We start from the raw sequence: 17,036 nt of genomic DNA on the forward strand, positions 1-17,036 counted from the left end.
TGTATTCCTTAAAGCTTTAGCTAAAAAAAAAAAAAACCCTTGATTTAGTGGAAAACGATTTTTAATAAAACGTTAAAAAAAAAAACAAATATCACAGACATATAAAGAAAAGAATTATTAATCAACAATCCCCATTATGAAGTGCATGATTTGGGAGTTTGTTCTATGTAAACTTAGTGCATTTATAGTTACGTTGTTAATAGTAGGAGATACTGATGCGTATGTTGGTTTGCCAACATATTTCTATGCTATTTATCTCTGTTTGCTTGACGGCTGCCCTTCCTAAGATCATGAATTACAATATATTCATGTTTGTTTTCTCTGGAACAAGGAAGAACAAATGAGGCAGTGGAGTGCACTGAAGGTAGCGTAACCATTTGGTTTGAAACCAAATATCTTGCATGCTGATTCCCACTCTTGGGATTGGTGAAGGGCTCTGGTCCACTGAGTGCAGTGATGGAAAAAATACTAGCTATAAGAAAAAAATTTGATAGAAAGATATTGTATCTTAGTCTCTGAGGATTTATAAATTGCCACAGACGTTATTAAACTGATGTTAATTTTCAGTGGATTTTCTATTGCATATAAAGTTCCTGTATAACATCTTATGACTAGTAAACAGTTGCAATTAATTCTTAATCTTAATTTTTATCTTCATAAAATTTATAAAAGATACATGGATAAACTGTCAAGGATAGTTGTTTAGATTATTTTTATCTATAGCCATGATAAAGTGCCTCTTAAGTACAAATGTAATTTCTATAAAAGATTCAGGACAGGAGATTTATTCTTTAATACACGTTTTTATCAAATATTAAATATCCTGTTTTAATATAAAGTTTTTAAGATCCGTTTTTTGAAGCTACAAGGCTGTAGATTAGTTTACCATGTCACCTTTACCATAAAATAATTTTCAGTTCTCTTTATATATTAACATAATTTAACATAAACTTCTAATTTGTTTTAATTAACCAAAGCCTTGTACGTAGTAAATTTCAGAATTTAAATTACTTTTCTCTAGTGATGTCACATTGTTCTATAAAATTAGGTTTGTGAGTAGCAAAGTATTTTTTCAATTTCTGCCTCTTTATTATAAACCCTTCAGCTCAACTTGGGCAAAGTAAGAAAATAACATTAAATCTTACGTTTCCTGGTTTTCCTGTCCTTCAGGTTGCTGTGGTGCCACTTGGAAATACTATAATTGTGTTTCCATCCCAATCATAGTTGCGGACAGGAATTCTCTAGCATAAGGGAGTTAGAATCCCGTGGTCTATGGTCTGAGGGAATCTGTGTAAAGAGATCCTAATCAAACTCCTCTTCCTTCTCTTACTCCTTTTTCACCTAATTGCATGATTTTTAAGACTTCTTAACACTGGAGACCTCTGAGAATAAACAAACTAGCATTGCTGTTTGTCTGGGTGGTGCATGTAACTTAATCACCTTGCTGCTGCTTCACCTGCCAGCTTCTCCCTATAACTTTTCAGTGGCATACACACTGTGAAATAATAATTTAAATCTGTTCAGAACACTTAAAGATGAAAACCCAACTATGAAACTACTGAAAAAATTTCAGATGGAAAAATCAGATCCAACTCTTCTTTTTCAAAAAATATACAAAGTTGAGACATTTTATATTTGGTGGATTGGCACAGATCATCAACAGTGTCCTACATCATGTTTTTTTTTTTTTACCCGTAGAACATATTGTTATCGATTTCACTTTATGTGTTTTGTTAAAGATATTTGATCAGGACGGGGGTAGGGGTCGAATAGGTGGAGCTCAGGGAATTTTTTTAGGGCAGTGAAACTATTCTGTTTGACAGCTGTAATGGTGAACACATGTCTACAAGTTTTAAATCGTTTAGGAGGTCAGAGGAAGGGGGATCCCAGGATGGAGCGCAGAATATGACGAAAGAATCTAAACATATTACAAGTGCATGAAGCCACCCCACTGATTATGGGATGGAAGAATAGGGGCTGACCTAAGTCCCTGGGAATGAGAACACAGGAGGAGGAGAAATCGTTCCTAGCCCGTAACTCCAGCTGGTACCTCTCTGTAGTTGGTTTTATGTCACATAGAAGTTACTGTGTAACATTTTATGAATAGTATAAAACTTGTAATTTATTGTTAATGCTAATTTTTATCTTCATAAAATTTGTAAAGGAAAATAGATGGCTATAATGTCATAGGTATTTGCTTAGGTGATTTTCTCTCTCCTTTACCCAGGGGGTTGAGGTTAACCATTCTGAAGCCACTATCCCTCCAAAAACATCACACCGGTCTCACCAGGAGAGAAACATCAGACATATCCCGATTTAGAGACATTCTACCAAATACCTCAGTTTGAGATAATCCTCAAAACTGTCAAGGTTATCAAAAACAAGGGAAGTCTGAGAAACTGTCACAGCAAAGAGGAGCCCAAGCAGACACAGTAAATGTAATATAATGTCCTGAATGGGATCTTGGGACAAAAAAAATTAATGGCTCATTAACTGTAACAAATACACCTTATTAACATCAGATATTAAAAATAGGGAAACTAGGCCTGGGTGTATGTGGGAACTGCCTGCACTATCATTGTGTTAGTTCTGGAAATCAAACTGTTCTAAAATGAAAAGTTTATTGAAAAAATATCATTTGAGGTTTTTAATTAGTTTCAAGAAGTTTATAGTTGAGGCCATAGACAAACCTCTCTTGATTGTTTTTGTCCCATAGTTTGCCAGAATATCTAATTTGATCAAATTAAGAATGAGTCTATTTAGCTTTTTGTCATTTAATGAAAGTAATAATGGCTTAGGAGTCCTGACTGATATCCACAACAGTATTCTCTCCTGTTTAGAATTTGCATGACTTTTCATTTAAGACATTTAAAAAGTTCTAACCTGATAAAACATTATAACACAATTTAATAGCACAAAAGCAACTTCTTTGTTCAGTCTTACTATTTGTGCTAAGTTGTTAGATTATTTAATCTATTTAAAGATTATTTCTTGTATTTTCTTCTTTTATTTTAGATGAATTAACTAATCTTGGGCATCCTGGTGAGTAGATATTCTTTTGCTATAGTAGTACTAGTAACTTTTTTTTCCTTTATTGAAATATCATGATTTAGGATTGAAATGAGTTTTTGCATGAAGTACAATTCCATGCAAGTGGAAACATTGAAAATATTCTAGACTGTAAGACTATAAGGGCAGAAAAATAAATATACTGAGGCAACATAAAATATCTGTGTACTTACCATGTATGACTATTGTTAAAAGGCAGTGAAGTGGGAAAGTGCTTGATCCTTAAGTTGAAAGATAAGAAGCGGCCTTTGAAAGAGCGACAGGGGTAACGTTTCGGCACTCGCCAGACCCCTGGGTCCTTGTTCAAAGCGGCTCTGTCACTGAACATATATGAACTAGTTGGGTGGGTGTCTTCTGTATCTGAAGTGAAAGTATTGTTAGTGGGGATAGTTGATGCCTACAGATAAGTAGTTGGTCCTTGACTGTTAAGAGACTGACAGTTGGCAGGAGTATTTATCATTGTTTGGCCAATTGTAATCAGACCAGATTTCTGAACAAGTTTAGCTAAAAGAAAGCCTTAACTGAGATGAACATAGTCATAGTAATAGTGAGGACTCCGTAGAGACAGAGGACGCCAGTATGGGTTGTGGGCAGTTCTGAGAGGCAGCGATGGAACCTGTGAGGATATCTGAAAATAAAGCGTTGCAGGAGTGGAGTAAGATGTTTGTAGAGATCTCTCGTATTTCTCAACACATTATTTTTCATTGTTTTAGCACCGTAACTTGTTTACATAGTTTTGTGGCCATATTTCATTAATAAACACCTCTTATTAATATGAGCAGTGATTGGGGTGGGCTGATTACATATAAGCAAATTAGACAAACCAGAAGGCCCCTGTTACAGTGCCTTGTTCCTGCTGTGCCCACCTTGAGCTCGGGGAAGCCTCAGTGAGACTTGCTGCAAACAGCCAGAACTAGGTATTATTGGAGAACTGCCCTAAGGTAGCTGCTTGCTTCTCTTGATCTGGTTAGAATCCCATTTTCCTAAATTTGTCTATTTCATGCCCTTCAATGAACATTATAAAAAGTTATTTCAGGAAAATTTTGCAAACCACCACCACTAAGCTTCTAAAATTTTCTTGGCCCCCTATCATTATAGCCTCCCCTCTCAAGAATTAGAAAAACCAGAAAATTTACTTAATAAGCTTTCAGTAGACTCTAGTAGCAGATATACAATTTAAAAAGCAAACAAAATTACCTGTTAGTAATAGACACCCAAGTGACTGAACTCCATCTTTTCCTGTATTTCTTCCTGTGAGGTTCTTGGGAGTGGAGGGTATCTCGTTTTAGGCAGAGCAGATGGCAGAGATGTGAGGATAGCCTCCAATCGCAAGAGTCTCTCAAGATGTGAGCCACGGAATGAGATTTGTGTCTCTCTCCCTCAGATTTCTTATCTGTATAATGGAGGTAAATAATAGTACATACATCATAGAGTTAAGTGAGGTTTATTTAAATCAGTTACACATACAGCACCTAGAACAGTCCCAGGCCAGCATGCAGTACATGTTAACTGCTGCTCCTTATCGCCACCACCAACTGTTTTCAGATTAAATAGTATCACCCCCAGCTGTGGTAATTGATGATCAGAGATGTTCCTCTGCCCTGATTCTGGCTCCATCCATCCAGGGTATATTTTTATCAAGAACCTGAAAACCTTAAAACTGTAAATTAGCTGTTAGAAACCACACTCTGGCTTCCAGTGCTCGTCGACGTTACTGTTCATTTCCGTATCTCTCTAAACCCAAAGATGTTTGTATCATGAATAACAGTTCCTTATCTTTATTTGCATTTTTATCTTCTTTATAGATAATGAAGAGCAAGCAGCTGACCAACCTTTGGGTGAGCAGAGCTTTAAAATGCTTTTACTCAAAATGTAATCGTAGTTTGTAACTTTTTAATGGGGATCCTAAAGGCATTTAAGACTTTTAAAATTGACCACTTTTATAAATATTTGAATAACACTGAGACCAAGTGTTTTATTTTGGACATTTGTAAAAGAAATTATAGAATAGGAGGCTTTAAAAAGTTATGGATTCAGTTTCTGGGACCAGAGCAGCTTCTATGCAGTGATTTCTCTGTTTCAGCAACATACAAACAAGTAAGCGTGCAAACAAGAAGGAACCTGTGTAGGTCACGAAGAAGTGACCATTACTGTCTCTGGTGGGGTGAGGGATTGGGAAGGCAGCCGAGAGGCTGCAGCAGCAGCCCCCCACGTCAAAGGATGAATAGGAGAAGGGCCTCCCAAACGGAGGGAGCGTGAACTCCTGAGTAGAGCGTGGTGGAGGAAGGAGACAGGAGTTGCTGTATTGGGGGAGCAGCAGGTAACACGTGATGCTCGCAGGCGTGAAGGAAAGGAGGCTCGAGAAGTAGGATAGGGCCAGGACTTGAACCCATTTCTCACACAAGCCACTGGAAGGAAACTTTGGTGGAGGAGTGAGATCTGTCTCTCTGACGGGCAGTCTTGTATCTGTGTAGAAGAAACTGGAGGCAGATGATGGTTAGGCTAGGAGAAATATTAAGAGGCTGTTGCAGTAGCCTAGGCAAGAAATGGTGAGTATCTAAAGTAGGGTAGTACTAAGACAATGGAGAAGACAGAGACCAAATTCAGACGACCTTGAGGTGATAGAATCGGTAAGCTGTTTCGTCACTTCGCCACGGGGGGATACAAAAAATACGGAGGACTCACCACCCTACCCAGATTCTTGCTGGGTCCACGAGGTAGGTGGTCATTCAGCTCACTGAGTCAGAGAATCAAAAGCAGGATTCAAAGGACAGATGAATCCCATTTGGGAACCTAGCCAGTTTGAGGTATTTGTGTCACATCTTGGCCAAGATAAACAGCAGGCACCTGTGCATGTGGGTCTGGAACTCTACGGAGGGGCCAGGATCCTCCGAGAAACTGTTCTGAGTGTCCTCAGCACAGAGGTGGAGGCCAGTACCACTGAGGGTGGCATGTGTGAGATTGCTGCAGGCCATGGAGAAAAGGGCACTTATTAGGGGGGAAGAGGGTAGCCTATACAATGCTTTTTAACAGTTAGAATCAGTTGCCACTGATCAGATAGCATGTAAAAATTTAGATTTCTAGATTCTTTTGAAGTAGTAGCTTTTGAGTGATAGCTGTCAATCTTGGCCAATTAGTGGCTGCTCTTTAAAAGAGCATGTGCACCCGTGTTTTCCTGTCCTGTAATAATCTCGGTTTGCTTCACCTCCTCCCTCGCCCCTCCTTCCCCACATGGTGTCGCCAGGTAGCTAAATTTCTTCACATTTACTGAATTCACAATGTGAATTCACATTGGCTGAATCCTCAAACCAGCAGCTCTCAGCACTTCTTAACGTTTAGACCCAGAAGTGGCAGAGTGTCACACTGCATTATGTTCAAAGAATCCCAGGGCAGCCCAGATTCGGGGCCAGGGCCGGGGTGAGGGTGACCACACTGTGTGGGGACAAGGATACCATGGTTCCTCGGGGCCGTCTTTTACCACAGCTGGAAAGGGAGGCACGGACTAGAGTGTGAATGGCTTTGTTTGCCAGACTAAGAACTTGGGACTTTATCTTGTAGGGCATAGAAATTAAAAGACTTGATACAGGAGACTAACAAGGACTGTATATTCAACCAGTCAGATTTGATGTTAATACTCAATTTTTGATGGATGGCCAAAGGTTTTTTTATTTTTTAACAGTTTGTAGCACTTAATACATATTATTTTAAAGAATACATGTCATTAGCTTTGGAAGATATCTAGGATCATGTAGTTAACATAGATCTTTCTGAAGTGGTTTTATTCAATTGCTTAACCAACTGGTGTCTGTGTTTCCTTTTTCTAATAAATGGCTTGTGTTCAAGAAATTGTGGGTGGCCCTTACAGTAAATGTTTTTCTACAGAAACTTTCTTCCATGTACTTTATCACTTGAAAATCATGTCACCTATATGGTTGCTAGTTTGAAGTTTTCTTTGATTCCTCACTCTTACCTCCTTAACTTCAAATTTTACTGTTTCTTTCTCTGTCCTGTGTCTGAAGTCTGATTTTTCCTTCCCCTTCTATACAACTAATTCCTGGAATAAGAGTTTGTCATCTCTTATTTCCACCACTGCAGTCTGCTTCTCTATTCTAAATACACTCCGGTTCACCTGTCATTCAGGAGTGGGCAGGTAAGTTAAACTCTAGAAAATGCCCCAAGACATTTTAGGAACTAGCTATTAAAAGTTATCTTGGGGGTGGACAGGAAAATAGCTCAGTGGTAGAACACATGCTTAGCATGCAGGAGGTCCAGGGTTCAGTCCCCAGTACCTCCATTAAAAATATATATATATCGTTGGGGAAAAGTTTTTAAAGAGTTATGGTCAATTATTGGTGCATACATCTTAAACCATGTAGTTCTCAAATTATTGAATTCTTGCCTTCTATAAATTATACCAAGTGTTCTTTCCAAGCAGAGAACAAAACCAGTGAATAAAAAAATTGATCATAGCAGAAACAGCCTGTGATGGATGCTTAGTTTGACAACTGCTTTTTTCCCCCCCAAAGACCGCAGTGATTTTTTTTTTCTATAACATACCTGATACTTGTTTTCTGTCAGTAAAACTTAGTTTAGGATATATATTATAATTAAATTATGATAAATGCCACCAAAAACCCCACTGTGATTTACAGACACTTTACTACCTGAATCACATTGGGAACCCCATGATTCAGGCTGTAATGATATGAACCAGCAATGACACATTCTCTGCTTCCTCTCACTTAGGAGTAGATTGAAGTGAGTCCATCACTGTACTGAAATTGGCTCTGAACCCTAATGAGGTTGATGGGCTCACAAAACAATGCACTGAAATTTTTTCCTTGGGACTAGCCAGCTAATATCTTGCTATATGGTAGGTTAATTGATGTAAGAGTACATTTCGAGTTTATTTAAGAAACTTAAAAAAAAAATTAAAGTGATAAGTCTTACACTACCTCCTGTTGAAATCCATCCTGAATATTCTTAGCTTTTTTTAAATTGAGTTTTATAGCTAAAGGCAGTTTAATAGAAGTTTTGTGTCTTTATTTACTTATTTATTAAATAGTCTTGATAATTGGCCTTTTCTTTGGGATAAAAGAAGCAGTTATCTGTACAGGACTTGAAATGACTTACAAATTGAATTCGAAATGAGGCTTAGCTATCATTTCATTTTTTTCAAAAATGTGTACACCTATAGAATAAGCAATGTGTAAGAAATCTCTGAAAGTGTAAATATAGAGTAAAGATCTTATGACAGCAAAGTATTTAGACTCTTCAGAAGGTGGGGTTTTCTGCCACTTTGAGAGTCACATTCTTCAAAATAGTGCAAGTTTTTCTCCAGACCTTTTTTTTAACCCTAGGCTTAAGTGTTCTTGTGGAAAGAGAAAACATTCCAAAGAGATTTTTGGTGAAGTTTAATCATCTTAATGATTTTGAACATCTGAAATTATATATGGTGGACATTGAGTCAGCAATGTGATTATTTGTGTCTGTTTCAACTGCATAAGAATAGTGATCATATTAATTTATAAATAAGCTACTTAGCACTTTGTGACAGAGGTTGGTCACCCGGTCCTGGCCAGTGTCAGGAGCTGGCTGTTCAGCCAGCCGGCTGGGACTACCCTGTGCTCCTGTTACAACTTCTCCGCTGCTCCCTGCCTGGTGTCTCCATCACGGATTTAGACCAGAGCGTGTGCTGCACACACCCCACTGCCAGCCCTTGAGAAATACTCCATAACAGGTTCCCATTGTCCTGGCGGGGCCTCAAGTCTTCAGCCTAACCCCACCCCCAACTAGTAAAGGTACAATTCAGAAGACTTCTTAAGCCCTAAGCAATGTTCAGCCTCCCGCAACTCTTTTGGACAAGTGTGTACCCTGTTAAGCGAGCTTGTACTTTTAAAGGCATAAGTGTGGATCTTTTTGTCCCTTACAAACAGAAGAACTCTTTGTATGAGACCACGCCTTTGAGCAAAGCCTCATTTCACTAGGGTCAGAAAGGTAATTCATATGAGAAGCCCAAGATAGCCGCATCTCATTCAAAGAGGAGTTTTTTTTTTTTAAGAAGCTAAGAGGAGACATTACGTCAACTGAAAATATAAAAATACAGTATTTGTTAAACTCCAGCTTCTCTTTCCTCTTTGGTATTTCCCCTTAGCTGCTCTGATGGGAGTTCTTCCTGTCCCTCTTTTTGGTATTTCTTTTGTTTCTAGCCTCTTCCATTGCCAGCAAAACTGAATCTAATTTGATGGGAACCCAATTCTAAACATTCCTTGTTTAAATTTGCACTAAAAGTCTAGTTGAATGTTATATTCTTTCCCTCTGTTGTAATTCAGTAGACGTATTACTTTACTATTAGTTACCATTATGTTTTATATACAGCTAATATATTTTGCCTGGTTCTCAAAAGCATCAATCAAGTTTAATTTCAGTTGTCTGATTCATCAGCCTCTGTATTCCTCAGTAGAGTGTTGGTCCCCTGCGTGAAGTAACAGCTCTAAAATGAAATTAAATAATAATGAAATCTTATTTGTAGAGCATACTTTACTATAATAATGCCATTTCCATAGATTTTAATTTTTATATCCTTTAAATTCTACCCCCCACCTTTTTTTTTTTTAACAGCAAAGGACAAGGTTGCTCTTTTGATAGGAAACATGAATTACTGGGAGCACCCCAAGCTTAAAGCTCCTTTGGTAGATGTGTATGAACTGACCAACTTGTTAAGACAGCTCGATTTCAAAGTTGTTTCCCTGTTGGATCTTACTGAATATGAGATGCGTAACGCTGTGGATGAATTTTTACTACTTTTAGACAAAGGAGTATATGGTAAGATATTTATAATCTTTGGTTTTATAATTACCCATTGTTCTTTTCATTATGCAAATTAGGTTAAGAGTTAAAAATCGGAGAAAGGTATGGTAAACACGTCACTGAACTGAAGAGCTTTATTCTTGTTATAAAAGATAGATTTGATCTTCGTTCCATGACTAACTCACTTGATGTCTTCATTTTCATGTCTGTTTTGTCAAAAACAATGCTGTTCTTATTAGAATTCTTACCTATCTTATGTGATTGGTTTTTTTTACTGACTACAAGAGCTCTAGTCAAGTTCAGTGACCAGATAGCAAATTGTATGTTCATGTGTGTAAAACATTATAGTGTATGTGTTTGGAGTATAAAAGGTTTGTCACCGAATATGCATTCCACATGTTTGTTTCCTTCCTTCTTCTAACTGTTGCACAGTATTTCTGGCCTTTTTGTGGGGACTAGAATTTAACAAGGAAATGTTGGTGAAGGAGGTATATGAAAATGATCAGAAACTGAAGTTCTATCCAGAAACAGTTAAAGGTGGACCCCCTAACAGTCAATTTTTAATGGTTCTTCTCATTCTTTCATTTAAATATATTAAGAACACTGACAGGCTAAAGATTCTGTGAAGAGAGAACACACTGTCAGCAGTAAGTCATTTCTTTGGTAATTTCTTTCTTTTACTGGGCACAGCGACAAGCATGGGGTGGCCAGCTGCCGAGCTCGTCTGAGCCGTGTTTTTCAGAGTTGTGTTCACCGTTGTGCAATAACACCCGACTGCCAGGAAAGTGACATTTCCAGGCCTGTTGTTAGGATGCACCAATAAACAAAAAGCATCAATTTGGCTTCTATATCTTTCCGATTATTTTACTCAATTTTCTAAATTTAGCCTTTTTATTTATAATTAGATTGATGCAATGAGGTAAGCTGGGTAGAATTGCTGGAGGGTCTCAAAGTAGAATTTTTACAGAAGAAAAACGATTTTTTTTTTTTTCAGGATTTAACACATTACTACATATGGGATGGGGAAAGTTAAAATCTTAAGTCTTAAATGAATTTCTTAAGTATACACAAATGAATCAAAGTAAATACCTCAGATTTGGGATTTCAACTATTATGCTGACATTTTAATAATATAATCTTGTTTATGAGTATATAAAGTGATTGACTGGGTGAATCCATTAATTTTTCTTATGAAAATATGATAGAAAATATAATACAAATGTGCCCTTTTGGAGTTGATTATATCTTTAGTCTACACTAAGATGGTTGGTTCATTATATTATGTAATTTCTCAGTTTAAGTGCATGGCTGTAAACAAGTTTCTACTCTATAGCACAAGGAACTATATTCAATATCTTGCAGTAACCTATAATGAAAAAGAATGTGAAATGAATATATGTACGTATATGACAGAAAGGTTATGCTGTACATCAGAAATTGACACAACATTATAAACTGACCATACTTCAGTTTAAAAAGTGCACAGACAGCTTAAACAGGAAAAGCCTTCTAAAACTTCACCGAAAGTAAAGAGGTGAAAGGGAAAATATTAACCAACTTAGGTTTGGGGATTGGTGAAGTATTTTTAAGAGTCAGGGAATTATATGAAGAATTATTTACTTGATTATTTATTCTCATTTCTTACTGATGTTTTTGTCACTTTGGCTTTATGTCTTTTGTTTGGCTTTTTAAATCAAAACTTGTAATTGCCCCTGCAAAGTTGAGAACCAGAAATAATTAGGTTTTGGCAAGAAGAGTTCAGCTTATGCTGAAGCTTTGCCTTGACATCAACTTGGAATATGGAATAAAGAGGCATATTAAAGCAAAGTGGCAGCTTAAGAAAGCTAGAAAGATGTTTAAATCCTACTGATTCATGTCTTAACAGGGTGGCTGCATTATATTTTGAAGTATTGTGACTATCCCAAACATCAGACACATCTACATTCAATGTAAGTGTGGTAGAGGCCTGAGGGCGTAGGCATTTCCCTGGACTGTGCCCTTCCGTCCAGCTGACAGCCCCAGGGGAGTAGGACACTTTGGGGGTGCGGGGAGGCAGAAGCAGAGTCCTAGGAATTTCAGCATGAACAGCGGTGATGTGGAAATCGGCACTCAAGTTTATGCCCTCTTGTTTTATATTGCCCAGGGGTTTGTAAAAGAAATAAAATTTAACAGAACAGAAAATACGTAACTCATTTTTAGACATGCATAAACATTAAAAACACAATCTAAGAACAGAAGTAACTGACTTATATACTACATGTCCTTGAAGATAAATAAGGATAAAGATTTCCAGTTATCTTGTGTAGATACTAGGGTAGCGAGTAACTGGCCTGATACCCACCCCACTTAACGGCTTCCTGCATTCATCACTTGCTGAAGCTGAGCTGTGCTTTTATAGAGAAGATTAAAGGAGCCCGGTCAGAATATGCCAGGAGCCTTATTCACTCTAGAGGAGCCATTCACTTCAGAGTAACTCAGTGGTTGAACAAGGGACCTGAGAGTAACCAGCCCCGGGCTCACCGTCCAGGCTTTTCTGCTGACCAGCTGTGTGCCTGTGACCAAGTTACTTCACTTCTCTAAGCCACAGAGGATTTATAAAATGGACAGACTTAATGAGGTTGTTAGAGAACAAGTAAGATAAAACAATTACCCCTGTGCCTGGCACGCTAAGAGTGCTCAAAAAATTGTAGCTTTTGGTTGTAACGTCCTGAATTCAGGTTTTCCTTCATCGTTAGAAGGGGGATTTGGATAACGCATTCCATTTCAGGCCTCAGTAGAGAAACCCAGCTTTCATCCATTATTACGTATTAAGGTTCAGCATAAGATTTCATTTGGAGAAAAAGAAGGGGTTTATAAAGTGATAGTGTAGTGAAATAATGAAAACCCAGTACACTGACATGTTATATTTTGAGAGTAAAGTTAACTAGAAAGCCAGCGATAGACGATAAAGAGACGATGTAACATAGGGCAGTAGTTAATCTGGCCGGCATCTGACTTCGGTTCTATCACTTATTAGTCGTCTGAAAGTGGGTGAGCTGTTAAACCTCTCAGCATCTGTTTCTACATCTGTGAGGGGATGATGATACCACCTGCCTCCTTACGGGATGTGTTGTGAGGATTACACAAAATAAGTAAAGCGCTTCCTTCGAGCAGTGCCTGGCACAGCCTAAGTGCTATGCAGGTCGGTGGTGGTGATGGATGTTTTAATCAGAGCGCTGTGCTGGGTGCACTGCAGTTTAACTCAAGAGGGAAAGTCTTCCATTTAAACAGTTCTTTTCTGTGTAGACAATTAATATCTGTGACAAGCTATATTCTTGGAAATCATATTCCCAAGAAATAAAATTCCCCAAAGATGTAATTTATAGGATCATATTTCTAACCACATTGAATTTTTTGACATTTTAGAAGATACCTGTTTTGTCCTTCTATCCTTGAGTCATGGGAGTAAGTTAATTAAACGAACAAGCAGTACTAGAGATGGAATTTTAAAGATTCAGTGATTTGGTCTAGTTATTTTACATAAAAATGCTTAATCTCCTGTAGTGTAATTTATATGTAAGCTTTGATAAAAATGCTTGTTATACTTTTCATGAATCATTCTGGGGTGGAGAAAAGGTTTTTTTGGTAAGTACCCTAATTTCAGTGATTGCAGAGCCGAGCATACAACGTTTAAGTATTGGACCACACTTAACTTTTCCTGGATGGTGGAGGCCAAACCTTCCCTTGCAGTTTCTTCTTCTCCCAAGTCAAGTCGTAACTTGAACCAGATGCATTAAATGATACAGCGGGAGCAATACCCACGCTTTCTGCTTGGCTGTCTCTTAGTAACATCAGCTGTAGGAATAGTACCATTTCTACTGAAAGTCAGATTCTTTATAGAAAGTCCCCAAATCTACCTCTGTCCTGACCAGTTTGCGTTGTTAGTTTGATGCACTTAAGTATTTACTGAGTTCCTGTTAAATCCATAGCCCAGATTAGGAGTATGCTAGGCGTTGAGGGAGATACAGAAAATAAAGAACATGATCTATGCTCTCAAAATTGTAAGTCCCTAATGTACTAGGGGTGGGGGCGGGACACTATATATGGAATCCAAATACCTATCAGCTATATGATTTTAAGCAAATTCCTTTTAAATTTAATTCTCATCTATAAAATAGGTCATTTCAAGATTATACGGATTAAAATCAGATTATGTATATGAAGATGCTTTGAAAGCCATGAAAATGCCATGTAAAAAGTTAATGTCTTTATTATGATTATTCTTTATCTGAGAAACCACATCTACGTAGAACCGTAAAACGTCCATAAAATACGCCAATACGTGGTTTTAAGTGTCAGGAGCGCTGCTGCAGTGTTTCCCAGCACGGGGAGGCTGAGGTGTGTTAGAAAGCTGGAGACCAGGGGGTAACCTGCTGAGGGTTCTGGGCCTTGGTTAGAATTTGGGGAGATGGAAAGGAGAGTGACTTGAGCAGGAAGGTGAAAAATAAGCCTATCTTGTTCTAGAAGCAGCAGAGAGACCAAAGGAAACAGAGTCAGATTTTTGAATACTTGACAGAGTATTCAAAATTTTACTCTTTTCAAGTATACAATTCAGTGGTTTTTAGTACGTTCAGAGTTGCACAGTCACCTGATTCCAGAACATTTTCATCACCCCAAAAAGAAACCCCACATCCCTTAGCAGTCACTTCCCAGTCCTCCTTACCCCAGACTCCTGGCGCTGCAAACCTTTCTGTCTCTTTGGATTCGCCTCCTGAGGACATTTCATATAAATGGAATCACTCCATATGCGTCCTTTGGTGCCTGGCTTCCTTCACTCGGCACAGTGTGTTCAAGGTTCATCTATGTTATAGCTCTATTTTTATGGCTGGATAACCTTCCGTTGTGTGGATGGAGCCCATTTTGTTTATCCACTTACCAGCAGATGGACGCTTAGGTGTTTTCCGCTTTTTGGGTATTATGCATGATGCTGCTGTGAAAATTTGTGTACACATTGTTGTGTGGACACATGTTTTCAGTTCTCCTGGATATATACCTTGGAGTGGAATTGCTGGGTCAAATAGTTCTGAATTTCACTTTTTGAGGAACTGCCTAACTCCCAAATGCTGGTACTATTATATATTCCTGCCAGAAATAAATGAGGTTTCCAGTTTCTCTACATCCTTGTCAACACTTGTTATTATTGCCTTTTCGATTATAGCCATCCTAGTAAGCGCGAAGTGTCATCTCATTGTTTTGTTCTGCATTTCCCTAGTGGTTAACGATGTCAGGCAGCTTTTCATGTGCTTATATTCTCTTTGGAAAAACGTTCATTCACATTTTTCCCATTTTTAAAGTGGGTTGTCCTTTACTGCTGAATTGAAGAGTTCCTTATATGTTCTGGATACAAATTGTCCTTGTAGGCATATGATTTGTCCTTATAAATACACATGTCCTTGCAGACAGATAAATACTGTATGAATGAGCTGCAAGATCCTCAGGGCCAGGAACTGTCTCCACTTCTTTTTCACTTTCCTCACCGCCTACATGGTAATATTCAGGGCACATCTGAGGTAGAATAAACCCACACTGAGTAAATGGGTGTGTCTATCTTGTCTTTTTTTAATTTTAACCTAAAATGTTACACATGAAAGAACCATTCTTCTCATTTAAATAATAGTTCAATGAAAGTAGTCGACCTAATCCTGCCCTCTGGGACCAAAGGAAGCAAGTTCTCTTTACTGTTTGAAGCCACATTTCTTGCTCTGGGATGGAGCTGCAACCACAGAGAATTAGCTTTTTTTGTTCCCTATGGAAATGCCTTTGTATGTTTACTTTAGAACACCATCCAGGATATTGAGAGAGCAAATGAAGGGGCTCTGGAGATTACATGCTTAGGAGAATGTGTCTTCACAAGTATTCCTGTCAAATATTTTTTTAAGCGCACACTGATTTTTTTTCCTAAACAACTAAACAGAGTTTAGTTCTAAACAGAGTTGTTTGGTGCAGTTTTTATAGTACCATTTCTCAGTAAAGAATTAATGACTCATCTATTGAACACTAAAACTAACCCAAATTTTAGATGATTAATTCAGAGCATAGAGCAGAGCAGACAAATGTGTCCAAAGAAGTCCTTAGCCTTTTTTGTTTTTAAACATCATGCGATAAAACTGCATTCCATGTTATACCATTGGCTACAGATATGTTATTTTTATGAATTAAAATATACTTCAGGATAGCATCTTGATGGTTTAAACTTTGATCCTTAAATGAAGACTATTGCCCAAATAATTTAATGCAAATTCAGTTAACATTGAATTTGTTTATAGTTGCATTCTCTTAAAGAAGCTTGCATTAACTTCAAGAAAATAAGTCATTTTTTAAGAGTGCAGCGTTTCAGAATGCCATCTCTCTTTTTTTGCTTTTCAGGACTATTATATTACGCCGGACATGGTTATGAAAACTTTGGGAACAGCTTTATGGTCCCTGTTGATGCTCCAAATCCATACAGGTCTGAAAACTGCCTGTGTGTACAGAATATACTGAAATTGATGCAAGAAAAAGAAACTGGCCTCAATGTGTTCCTGTTGGATATGTGCAGGAAAAGGTACACTGTCCTGTCTTTAAATGGAGCTGGTGGGAGTTAGATTTAACTTGCTATGGTTGCTATTTAAGGCAAACCTGTGAGTGCTGGGAACCACTTACTTTGTGAATTTCAGATTATAAACTGAAACTAATTAAGAAAACCAGAGGAAAAATATTTTCTATGTTTATTTTAGCTTTTTCCTATCTGCTCTAAAACAAAGGGCATGGGTAGTTACTCAGACTAGAAAAGACACAGCTCTTCAGAATGCCTTCAGACGTCTGCAGTAATCACCGCAGCCATCCCTCCAGGAGTTAGAGTTGGGGCCTCTAGTTAGTCCTGGTCTTGCAGACGTAGAAAGTTGAGCTGAACCAGGAGGTTTGAAGATTTGGATCCCATTTGTCTGCCATTGTGTTAGTAAGGAATAGAATCAATGATAATTCTACTCAGATGTAATTTTTTTGCCTGCTCAGAATTCACCAATCCAAGTCTAGTGCCCGAGTTCAAATGTAACTCCAGCCTTAAAGCTAACAAGAGAAAAGGTGCGATTCTCTGCTGTCTCAGCAGTGTAGGAGCCCCGGATTATTTCTGGTAAACA

General features: G+C 37.9%; 1 protein-coding gene and 1 long non-coding RNA gene across 3 annotated transcripts in view; one reads left to right on the forward strand and one right to left on the reverse strand.

The window, feature by feature from the left end:
* MALT1 (MALT1 paracaspase) overlaps positions 1-17,036 on the forward strand; it is a 49,508-nt gene that overhangs the window by 19,696 nt on the left and 12,776 nt on the right. The window contains exons 7-11 of one of the 2 annotated variants that reach the window (XM_031441823.2): positions 332-364; positions 3,016-3,042; positions 4,875-4,907; positions 9,691-9,894; positions 16,285-16,462. In XM_031441823.2, the coding sequence (XP_031297683.2) occupies positions 332-364; positions 3,016-3,042; positions 4,875-4,907; positions 9,691-9,894; positions 16,285-16,462 (475 nt within the window). The remainder of the gene's footprint in view (positions 1-331; positions 365-3,015; positions 3,043-4,874; positions 4,908-9,690; positions 9,895-16,284; positions 16,463-17,036) is intronic. The other variant, XM_031441824.2, reaches the window with a different exon arrangement.
* LOC105088985 (uncharacterized) overlaps positions 136-17,036 on the reverse strand; it is a 68,076-nt gene continuing 51,175 nt past the window's right edge. Inside the window, exons 3-6 of the long non-coding RNA XR_010378180.1 lie at positions 4,267-4,462; positions 3,243-3,697; positions 1,146-1,287; positions 136-472 (exon numbers count right to left, since the gene is read on the reverse strand). This is a non-coding gene — a long non-coding RNA (uncharacterized LOC105088985). The remainder of the gene's footprint in view (positions 473-1,145; positions 1,288-3,242; positions 3,698-4,266; positions 4,463-17,036) is intronic.

The sequence above is a fragment of the Camelus dromedarius genome, chromosome 28, assembly GCF_036321535.1.
Source record: "Camelus dromedarius isolate mCamDro1 chromosome 28, mCamDro1.pat, whole genome shotgun sequence".
Taxonomy (NCBI): Eukaryota; Metazoa; Chordata; class Mammalia; order Artiodactyla; family Camelidae; genus Camelus; species Camelus dromedarius.